The 12,062-nt window shown below is 38.6% G+C and overlaps 1 protein-coding gene across 1 annotated transcript; it reads left to right on the plus strand.

Moving 5' to 3' along the window:
- Window positions 1-623: 623 nt before the first annotated feature.
- Window positions 624-9,351, plus strand: ADIPOQ (adiponectin, C1Q and collagen domain containing). The gene is made up of 3 exons (XM_081956579.1): window positions 624-703; window positions 2,922-3,145; window positions 7,726-9,351. Exons 2-3 carry the CDS (start codon window positions 2,929-2,931, stop codon window positions 8,250-8,252), a joined length of 744 nt encoding a protein of 247 aa, XP_081812705.1. The 5' UTR covers window positions 624-703; window positions 2,922-2,928; the 3' UTR covers window positions 8,253-9,351.
- The last annotated feature ends 2,711 nt before the right edge of the window (window positions 9,352-12,062 follow it).

Genomic DNA, 12,062 nt, shown 5'->3' on the forward strand with positions numbered 1-12,062 from the left:
CCATAGATAATTTGTATCTCCTTTATCTATTTTATTAATCCAAACCATTAAATTTAATAATAATATGTATTTTTCATCAGCATGATAATTGCTGTATTTTTTTTAAGTGAAAGTTGGCATTATGTACGTATTATATTTCATCTTAATGTTCGTATTTTGCTTTAATCCAACTGTAGAAACAAAAGCCAAACAAAATCAAAAATACATAAATTCACTCTGCAAATTGGACCCTGCCTTACTCCAGTGAACATTATTTATTTTATCATCACATTTTTGTGACCCTTGCTGCAATAAAAATAATTAAAAGTTCAGTGCCTTGGTAGCAACAGTTACCCTCTCTACAGCAAGTAAAGAATAAGCCACATTAGATTTTAGTGCAGTGCTTAATTCTTGAATTTTCACAATGATGTTGCATATTACGCCAAAATCTTATTTTAAGAAATTTTATCATTAAAGCCACAAACTGGCACATTTCTTTACAACTTTTAAATAGCCCATGATTAAAATATTAAGAATAACAATGGAAGAGTGATCAAAAAAACACCCAGCATTGAACTAGCAGACTTGGTAACAAATATAAAGGGCAGCATCTTAATTGACAGTTCCATCTGCCTCTTTGTGAGAAGTGATCCAAAGATCACTAATCTCTCCACTGCATTTCTGATGTGCCTGCAAACTGCAGAGGACCTCACCTAAACAAGTGGTAAGAAAGATGCATTTTGGGGGCAGATTATTGCACTAGGTTGTGCTTTTCTCCAGAAATTCTGCTTCTCCTCTAATGTGCTATTTTCATTATTATTATTTTGAATATTATTATTGACTAAACCGCTTAGTTGCTGCATTTATCCAAAGGGTCTTAGCTGTCTGAATTAATAATCACAGACTGAACAATTAATAGATTATAATTTTAATGTAGAATGTAGCAAGTTTGGAATCTTTTTGAGTTTTATTAATTACAAATTTGAAATCTTTAGTATTTTCTGGCCATTTTCAGTGTCATTAGCTGCACAGCACAATCTTTTCAACCTGAGCATAAACTTCACTGTCTTAAAAGCAACTGGCTACCGAACTGCAATTTGAATCAATTAGTTAAACTGAATGTCTTATTTCATGATGCAGTGAGGGATTTTCTCAGAAAAGGAAAATATTGCTTTTCTCGATAAATTGTTAAAGAAAACCTCTGTTCTGAGTGCCAATTTTGGAAATTCCCAATGTTTTTCCCCCATTTCAATAGAGAATATGGCATTCACACACTTTCCTTTTGGGTTTTATTTTCCTGCAGTCATGTTGCCTTCTCTGCAGACCTCTGCCACAGTAAATTCACTCATACCTTTTAGCAAAAGAACTGCATAATATCCCTATGTTCCCTGAGGATTGGTGATATCACGATACATCATGGGATCAAGGATAGTATTTCCACCCATTTATATCTGTGTAAAATGGATATGCCAATGAAAAAGCATCCCTTTCTAGTCACAAATAAGTAACAAATGTGGCATGGTCTAAACATACTGAACGGTATGCAGGATGGAGAAGTTCCAGAAATGCAGATGTTTATGTGGTTGCCATCGACTCCGAGATAAACTTCATTACATTGAATAATATTTCAAAATACAGTGGGATTGCAGATTAATGGAAAAGGTCACACTTTCTGCCACCCTGTCATAGGATCCCCCTGACATACAAATGTACTGCTGTTGATAACCTGAAGCTGGAAAAGACCTGGGGAGAGAGGGGATGAAGAGAATTGGTAATGTTTTTCCATACAGTCTCTCTCTGATGGGAAGGATACGTTGAAATAGGATAAGGAGCTGCCAGGAAAGTGCTGGAGTAAAATTTTGTGTGAGAGAAGGCATTTAAAAGTTACATATTAATAGTATTCCAGAAAATCAGATATCTGTGGAAATGCTGATTCATGGAAGGAGGACAGTGATTGAGAAACTACATTCTCTTAGTGAAGAGATGGCCATCTACCCGATCCTACTGAGCAGGCAAATATTATTAGAAATGGGTGGTTCCACAGATAGCCAGATCTTGAATTATTAAGAGTTTTCATATTTCCTAAATCTCTTCCATAATCATTGACATAAATATGCATATAACTCCCAGGGAGGAACTGTGGTAAATATAAATTGGCATGCACAAGCATAAGCTCTCAAACTGAAGCCATGTTCAATCAGGGCAGGAATATCTCCTTGAAATTTTGAAGAATAAGAACAAATCACTTTTCACTATAATGGATCAGATTGAAAAATGGCCTGAACTGAGACAAAGCCGCTTCCAATATTATTTCCTAAGGTCTCTAGTTATTGCTATTTTCAGCAGCTTCAGCCACCATGACATTTGCTGAAAAATACTGAAAGCTGTAGATCAGGGGTGTCAAACTCAAGGCCCGCGGCCGGATCTGTCCTGTGGGGCTAGCCTGGAAACAGCAAAGAACCAGCCCGCGGTGCCTCTGCCAGCGAAAACGGAGCTCCCTCCCCCAAGCTCTGCATTCACTGGCAAAGGGTTATCAAAACAAATTAAAAACAAAACAAAAGGAGAAATGTTTTCCCTTTTGCATTTGACCATGCAAGAAGAGACAGGAAAGAAGAAAGGAGAAGAGAAAAGAAAAAGAAAAAGCAAGAAAAAGGAAGGAAGGAGATTATAATGAGAGTGAGGGAGGGTCTCAGGGAAGTCCTGCCTGAGCACTTGGCCACCACAGGTGTCCGCCTGACACGAGTGACATTGATCTGGCCATCCCCACTATGCCCATGCCCCCAGACCTTCTGAGGTCAAACACAACCCTGATGCAGCCTTCAATGAAATCGAGTTTGACACTCCTGCTGTAGATCAATAATTTCTTTCCTTTGTTCTTGCAGAAATGTATCTTCTTCCTAAAAAAAAAAACCTCTGATAGTATTACACTGTATTTTTTCCAGGTTAAACATGAAGCAAGTATCAACCCATCTTTTTTGTTCCATGGTGCTGCTAATGATGCTTAGTTGTAACCATGATGTTTCTGCAGAAGAAAACTCTCCACAGACTCAAGGATCTTGTACAAATTGGATGGCTGGATCACCAGGTCACCCAGGTCATAATGGAGTACCGGGGAGAGATGGACGGGATGGAAAAGATGGAGAAAGGGGAGAGAAAGGAGAGCTAGGTGAGAGGTTTAGTGTTCAGCTTGTTTCTGTGAGAACGGTATGTTTGATGTGCAGTATTCTCTAACCTACTGTCTTCCAGGTGTTTTGGAACACAATTCCTGTGCTAGCTAAGGATTATGGGAAGTGTCGTGTAATATATGTGGGTGACATCAAGTGATAAGGCTGCTTTAATTCATTTAGATCAGATTTACTGTTTAATGGGATGCAGATGATTATTTATACCATTGTTTCTTAAATTTGGTAACTTTAAAATGTTTGGATTTCAACTGTAGGAATTCCCCAGCCAGTATTGCTGGCTGGGGAATTCTTGGAGTTGACCACCACAAATCTTACAATTGCCAAGTTTGAGAAACACTATTTACACCAGAAATTCTCAAGATGGTCCTTTTTCAAAAAATTTCTTTAGATTTATAGGAAGAACATATAGAAATATAGAATGCTGTAGATGGCCCAGAAACAGAATGTTGATATTAAAAGAAGATCTGAATAGTGTTGTCATTAAGTACACAGAAAGTGTTGCCAAACCAAATAGATAAAAAGAAAACCTGATGTCCTTGTATATTTAACTGACGGGGAAAAAGAAATGTGTTTATTTATGAAAATTAGTTTCTGTTTTCTTTTCAGGACTTTCAGGTAAAGTAATATTTGAACAAGATTATTTTCAGCCTTTCTGCTACCTTCCTGGCACCTTTCAGATGTGTTTGGCCAGCTGGAAATTCTGAAAGTTGCTTCCCAAATGGTCAGGTCATATCGCAGCAGAACAATTAAAAAGAATAAAATGATAATAATAGAACCCAATAATAAAGGAAGCACAAGGCAAAAACAACACTGTAAAATACATTACCAGACTGTATCAAGTAGCATATTTAGAAATAAATTGAATGTGGCATTAGATATTGAACAAATATATATTCTAGAAGAGGTTCTTTCTTCTCATGACTTTCTCTGAAATATATTTTAACATGGTAGGCGAAAGAGAGAATAGCAGGCTATTAAAAATATAATTATAAAGTTGAATTCTTCACTGAACCTGGGGAAGAAGAAAAAAATCCCATTTACAAACATTAATTTGAACATTCAAAAAATACTAGACAATATAGTAAGATAAAATCCAATAAATTAAGTATGATTTCTTTAAAACAGAAGTGGGGATAATAAAGGAGTAGAAGCTTAAAAGAAATACCATAGACTAAATAATTCAAAATAAAATTAACTTTTTAATTAAATTTTGGGTTTTGGGGAGTTGGACAGATTTTGACAAACAAAAACATGTATCAAGAATTCACTGCTGCAAATCAGTGTGTCTTTTTGATGTGTATAATTATTATTTTAGTTATAATATATATATATATTAGTTATATTCAATTCACAACTTGTGCTTTGACAGATTTGCATCTAGTTCTAGAAATATGGTAATACATATTACATTTTATATAGACAAATTATGGTTATCACATAGGAGAACAAATGTATCCTGAACAAATTGTGATTGTTATTAAATGTTCTGGAAAGTGAGTAGAAGGATACATGCCAGGTATCAATGATACAAAAGTTGTGATTTAGGCAGGGGGAAATCTGTATCATCATTGTTCTGGCTACTCAGCACACATAATTTCATTACAATGGGTCTCAAAAGTTTTATCAGTATATGGATTTAGCCTTGTCCAGGATGAACAGATATCATTCCACCTTAATAATGACACACAGTTCCCCTTGAGTAGCATTTAGCACATCAGAGAGCCAGTTGGTTTTGTGTAATTGCTTGTCTCATTCCAACAAGTTCTTGATTTACTGCTGCCAGGGCATTAACAGTAGTGTTCAAGGACTGTGAAATGAGAGCTGCAAATTCATTAACTTTAATCATGATATGCCCCACTCCAGCAGGGGAAATTAAAGATACTCCATAGCCCCAGTATTAAAAAGCATTGGGGTTTTTGTTGTTTTTGCCATCTACAGTACCTTCCAAGTATAATAATTTAAAATGGCATTAGTGGGCAAAGTATATCAGTGATTGCAGGATCTCTGTAGATAAAATAAATGTAAATAGATCAATGAATAAGTAAAAGTGGGCAAAGTGGCTTTAAAATAATAATGCAACCAAACCATCCCCAAAGTAAAAGTAAAGGTTCCCCTCACACATAGGTGCTAGTCGCTCCCAACTCTAGGGGGCGGTGCTCATCTCTGTTTCAAAGCCAAAGAGCCAGCGCTATCCAAATACATCTCCGTGGTCATGTGGCCAGCATGACTAAATGCCGAAGACACACAGAGCACTGTTACCTTTCCACCAAAGGTGGTTCCTATTTTTCTACTTGCATTTTTACATGCTTTCAAACTGCTAGGTTGGCAGAAGTTGGGACAAATAATGGGAGCTCATTCCGTTACGCGGCACTATGGATTCAAACTGCCAACCATTCTGATCGACAAAGTCAGCGTCTTAACCACTGAGCCACTGTGTCCAAAACTATCCCTAGTAACATCTTTTTATCCAACTGTGGGGAAGCCAAGGGCACACATGTGCTCCAGATACTCCCATTTGGTGCATCCATTTGCATTCCTGGAACATTCTTTCTTTTCAAAGTAAAGTGATTTTTCTGTTTTCCCAGTATTGTTCACCTGTTCTTTCCATCTTGGGAGACCTTCTTTCCTTTTTTGTGAGATGTTTCCCTCCCCCCAAAAAAAGCCTGCTGATTTGACTGTCAGAACAAATAAGGGTGTTATGCAAACACAACTATTAAATATCTGCTACCCGTATGTTGCCATTCATGTCATGACTGGTTATGATACATACTAGCATTTTTATCCTTCCTCCCTGTCATAAAAGCAATATTATGAGAATCCTCATCCTTGTCATTACCATGAAAAGCTTATCATCAGTTAAACAGGATAAAGAGATATGTTTTTCTTTTAATACCTCCCTAAAAGCATCTAGCTGATAATAATCATGTCCTAACAAAGTTCCTGTATACAATGGGAAACCACCATGTCCATGTACTGGCAAAGGAAAACAAAATCAGCTATTATAACCCTTATTTATGAATGCATACTTATGCATCCGCAAGAGGTAACTATTTGTGAGACTTCAGTGTTTTGTAGAAATTACTGCAATCAAAATAAATGGCAGACTGAATAAGGTGCTCATTTAGGTGATAGAAGATGGTTAGGGTCAAGGATATCTTTATTCTCTTGCTCATTTAAATAATGCTTACTGTTTCTTCTGCTACTATCAGCACTTTGGTTTTTGATAACATCCTTTCTTTCCTATTGATCCAAATCCACTGTTGCCCCTCAAAGAATTATCTTCTGCCCCATCTACCTCCTTTATGGGCAGATAATAGATTTTTCCAGAAATAGTTGGGGAATCCATTCCCATTCGCAAATGCTACTATCTCCTCCATTATATAAATGGAGGAGATAGTAGAGCCTGCCGTTCCCCTTGGTAAACTGGATCTCCAACTAGCACTGGGTTCTGATTACAGCCAAACTAGATCCAAGGCCATATGTGCTTTGAGGTATACAAATGCAAATTCCCAAGGGATTTCCACCTCCCTCAACTTTTGATACAGTTATGACCACAGAACTAGAGGTACAGAGATCTTTTGAAATGCCCCTAATAGCACTAGTGCATCTTTAGGGCTACCTGCATCCAATGGTATCTGTCTATTTAGAAACACATTCTAGGAGAGTATTGTTGATAGGGATATCAGACTCATATCCTCTCTACTGCCTTCCTTTCCTATGGGATAATATTTCTTTTTTTTTATTACAAAGTTTTATTGGTTTTTTAATGCATAGGGAAAGGTAAGGGGATATACAAAATTTTGGCAGCTTCCACACTGGAGGTGGAGATCCCTCCAAGATACTCACAGATTTAACAATCTTAAAAACCAAATATAAAAGAAAGCAGCAGAGCAGATCTTACTCTATATTATCAGTCATGTGTTTCTACATTTTTATTTGGCACTTTCTAAAATATCACCAATTGCTATTGTTCCAAATACCTCTATTTTTGTGATCTGAGCCTTTTTGAAATTGCTCCTTCTTCCCTTCCCCCAGAAGAGGCCTCCACACACCCCTCCGTCCCAACTCGCATTTTGCTGTCCTTTTCACTACTCCCACTAAATTCCTCCTCTGAGAGGGAAAGATTCTTTTTAATGAAGGCTTCCGCCTCCTGAACTGTATTAATTCTAATCCTATTTCCCTCCCAGAAGACCAACATCCCCTCTGGTAACAGCCATCGAAACCAGACCCCTTTATTATATAATTTTTTTTGATAAGGAGGAATATTTCCTCCTTCTTTCTCTTATTTTTTGGGGATCTGTTTAAGAATGGTGATCTCTTCCTCTTTATATATCAATGGTTCTTTAAACATTTCAGTAACAGATAGTTCTTTTGGTTCCTCTCCAGCCCCTCCTTTCTGCAACATTGAAGTAATCTTAGTCTGTTGTGTTGTGGGGCTGCGGGTGGCAGATGAGGGTGCTGAGTGGGACTTGCCCGTCGGTGGTTTCTGCAACCAGATAAGAGTCTTCAGTTAAATGAGAATGAACTATCCTAATTAAAAAAAAATCAATTTATTTTATAGGTGGACCAGGTGAAAAAGGATCCTTAGGAATTCCTGGTATGGTAGGTCCTCGCGGAGAGAGAGGTATTCCAGGATACCCAGGATCGAAGGGGGAAAGGGGGGAAAGTGCCACTGTCTATCGATCTGCCTTTAGTGTTGGATTAACATCCAGAGTTTCTTATATTAATATGCCTATCAAATTTACAAAGGTATTCTACAATGAACAAAATCACTACAATACCGTCACAGGAAAGTTCCAATGCACCATTTCTGGAGTATATTATTTTGCATATCATCTCAGTGTATATGCCTCAGATGTGAAAGTTAGTTTATTCAAGAAGGACACGGCAATCATAATCACCTATGACCAGTACCAGGAAAACAATGTGGATCAGGCTTCTGGATCTGTTTTACTCCATTTGGAATCGGGGAATGAAGTCTGGCTACAGTTATACGGAGAAGAAAACAGTAGTGTCTATGCTGATAATGTTAATGATTCAACTTTCATGGGATTTTTACTTTACCCTGATTTGAATTATGAGTTGTAGAATGGGAATGGAGTAGGGAAGATGGAAAACAGCCAAGCATGATATGGACTCCATTTTTCTTGTAGACTTCTGGTATGTTAGACAAAATAGCCTTGGGTGGTTCAAATTTGAATGCTTATTGCTTGCATATTATGATTTCTGTGTGTAAGTCATCAAATATTTGTATTCCTTCACACCATTTCAATGGTTTTCAGTTCATACATTCAGTTGTCAGTTATGCAATAATCAGATACAATGAAATCAAGTAATAAGCATGTGCACAAACATGAGTACATGTGCACAAACCAGTGGTGGGTTCCGGATCTTGCTGCAACCAGTACTGTGCTATGGGATTGGGCGCCCTCCAAATGAACGTGTGCAGTGCGCGAATGCATACTTACCACCCACAATGCTCCGCAACCCCTCTGCGACTCTCCAGCTGCTGGGCGGAGCATCGCACAGGCATTGTATGCTCCTTGCGCGTGCGTGGAAGCTCTAAAAATTTCAAATACCGGTAAGGAGTGTGGCGGGCGGGTGGGCCCTCCGGAACACCATACCGGAATGGTACCTGGTGCTCCCGGCAGGTACCTGTAAGCCCGTACCGGGGCATACTGGTCGTAACCCACCACTGGCAAAAACACACACCGACATAAGATTTCAGCCTGTATTTATTCAAGATAATGTTACAGTATGTTTATTTATAGTTACATCACAAAGAATAAACATTGATTGGATTTACACATTGTATTAAGCCTTAATGGAGTTTGGTTTTGGATTTGCATATAATATACATACAGGCACTGTGGTTTGTAAACCACATTTTATAGCTTGTCATGCTGTGTGAATTTAGCTAATTGTGATTTATTTAATAAATTATGGTAATATCATGATGTGTGAATCAAGCCAGTGAGATAAAGCTTTAGCACCACAATTTTCAGAATGATTCTTGTTTAGACCTAAATTAAAATTTCAGTTGCATTTAAACTCATATCTTTGTTCTTTTAATGGTTCTTTTATTTGGTTTCTTCTTTTTTTCCATCTTAGATTATAAAAGCCTTTATGTTTAGAACACCAGCCATTATATTGAATTAGAAATAAAAAAAAAAATTGTTCACTCATAGTTCTATTTCTTTTGGGCTTAAAATTACATTATTTTGTAGAAAAATGCTACACACAGGGGTTAAGTTATTATTTTATTCAGAAGTCCTGGGTTCTTTGATGAAGGGAGATAATTATGAATTAACATGGAAAAATTAATCCCTGCAAGAACCAAAATTGTGAATTCTCAAAAATGGCTAGGTTGATGTTTGGTTATTATAGAGCTGGTAAATACTTGCATGAGGTAACGGCATGGAGACGAATGGATGCACAACTGACAACGAACAAACAACTGGAGTCTGACAGCTCTTTTATAAGCGAGCTGTCAGACAGTCAACCAATAGGGAGCCTGCCCTGCTCCCGCCAGACTGTAACCACGCTGGAGCCAATAAACAAATGTTTCCCGCTTGATTGACACTTCTGCCTGGAGGCGTCAGGACATAGCAAGAGCCATTACTGCTCTCAAGAAATGTGCTTGAAACTTGAAAACCTACTGTATTTTTTGGAGTATAAGACCCACTGGAGTATAAGACACACCCGGGTTTTGAAGTGGCAATTTTTTTTAAAAAATTAGGTAGGTAGATAGAGGGATAGAAAGGGAAAGAAAGAGAGAGAAATACAGTAGGTAGGTAGGGAGATAAAGGTATGTATGTATGTATGTATGTATGTATGTATGTATGTATGTATGTATGTATTGTGTCACAAGCCCTGGTATGCCCAAATATGGGAGGGAACACACTGCTTCCCTGTTCTGTCTTTCGGCTCACTCCAGGAGACCATCCAGGCAGAAAACCATATTTTCAATGTTGCCTTTGTTACATTTGTGTTGTATTTGTGATAAATAAATAAAAGGAGACTAGTATAGATCTATTTCAAGCTATTTATCTCTCATCAGCTAGCCACACCCTTACTGGGATTTGAACCTGGCCTGTATTACATATTAGGCAGATGTATTAGCCACTAAGCAACAAATACAACATTAAAAATATGGTTTTCTGCCCAGATGGTCTCCTGGAGTGAACCGAAAGACAGAAAAGGGAAGCAGTGTGTTCCCTCCCATATTTGGGCATATATATAATACAGTAGGTAGGTAGGTAGGGAGAGTATAGATATGTAGGTAGGTAGATGGAAAGGAAAACAAGGGTTTTGCACTCTGCAAACCTCCCCAAAACAGTTTTTTTCAAATAAAAGACATGAATAGCCTTGGGGGGGGGCTTGCATTGTGCTCGGGGGGGGGGGGAGAGCAAAAAATGGCCCGTTTTTCGTGAAAACTGGCCTTTTTTTGAAAAAAAAAGTATGAATAGCCTTCTGGAAGGTAATAGAGTGCTGCTAGGGGCTGGGGAGATGGAACGGCCCATTGTCTGCTCATTTCTACCCTGCCCAGGCCCCAGGAGCTGTCTGAAAGCCTCCATAAGGCTATGCATGGCCATTTTGATGAAGGAGCGGGGCTTCAGGAGACAAAAAATGCTGGATTCGGTTTATAAGACGCACCCAGATTTTCAGCCTCTTTTTAGAGAAAAAAAAGGTGTGTCTTATACTCTGAAAAATATGGTACTTGACCAATCTCCTTACATATAATTCTGAGCTATAAAAACATCACATATAAATTAAGTTTTGTGTTGTAGAGACAATCCCCTTAAATTCATAGCCCATATTCCATGTGTATTGAGCCTCCAATAGGGACACAAGGCCCATTTCATAACACCTTACTTGATGAAGTATACAGACATTTTCAACTTACTTTAAGTAGAGCCATTCCTGTTGGATCAAGATGACCCAGTTTCCTTGAATGTGGCAAAATGTTGTAACTACAAAACATGTTGAAGCTGAATATTTTACTTAAGTTGCAGAATTCTAGTTAGTGGTCATAATAAAAAATGAAGGCATTAAGGCAGAATTGGGACAAAATATATCTGTTCAGTATTCACAGTGAACCCTATGTTACATGCTTGCTATTAGTCCATTAAAAAGCACACAACTTAGCTATTAAAAAGCCATCTTGGTTGTTGATAATCCAAAATCTCTACCATACTTCCTGTCATTTGTGATTTTTCTTTTTCTTCATTTCCTTTCTGTCACACGCAAAAGGACTCTGGTTATTCCATTATGGCAATTAAAGACAATTTGCCCAGAGTAACCACATATCAACCAATGAGCCACAGTGGCATAGTGGTTAGACTTCAGTACTGCAGGTTACTTCTACTGACTGATGGCTGACTGCAATTTGGTAGTTTAAATCTCACCAGGCTCAAGGTTGATTCAGCCTTCCATCCTTCCAAGGTGGGTAAAACGAGGACTGAAATTGGGGGAGGGGGCATATGCTGGCTCTGTAAACTGCTTAGAGAGGGTTATAAAGCCCTGTAAAGTGGTATATAAGTCTAAGTGCTATTGCTATTGCTATCCTCACTGAGACTGAATAGCCTAAAGCAGCAGTTCTCAACCTGTGGGTTGCGACCCCTTTGAGGGTCGAACGACCCTTTCACAGCGGTCGCCTAAGAGTCTTGAGTGTGGCTCTTCCACAACTTGTGGCCACCACCGGCAATGGAACCATGTTGCTTGATTGGTGGCGGCGGCGGCAGCGCTGCTGGGTGCTTCTGCTGGGTGCGCTGCTCTCACTCTCGGGCACCTGCCTCTGCTACAGCCTGCTGCTCCTCTGCTACATCCCCCAGCCACCCCCTGATGCCACCCCCACCCGCTGCCCACCCGCCCGCCCTGCCTGCCACCAGCAAGAGA

The sequence above is a fragment of the Natrix helvetica genome (genome assembly GCF_964273705.1).
Source record: "Natrix helvetica genome assembly, chromosome: 5".
NCBI lineage: Eukaryota > Metazoa > Chordata > Lepidosauria > Squamata > Natricidae > Natrix > Natrix helvetica.

Excerpts from the sequence above, each read along its gene's own strand:
- ADIPOQ (XM_081956579.1), top strand. The coding sequence starts at position 2,929 with ATGAAGCAAGTATCAACCCATCTTTTTTGTTCCATGGTGCTGCTAATG. Across the intron at positions 3,146-7,725 it reads GGGAGAGAAAGGAGAGCTAG|GTGGACCAGGTGAAAAAGGA; the intron begins GTGAGAGGTTTA and ends TTTATTTTATAG.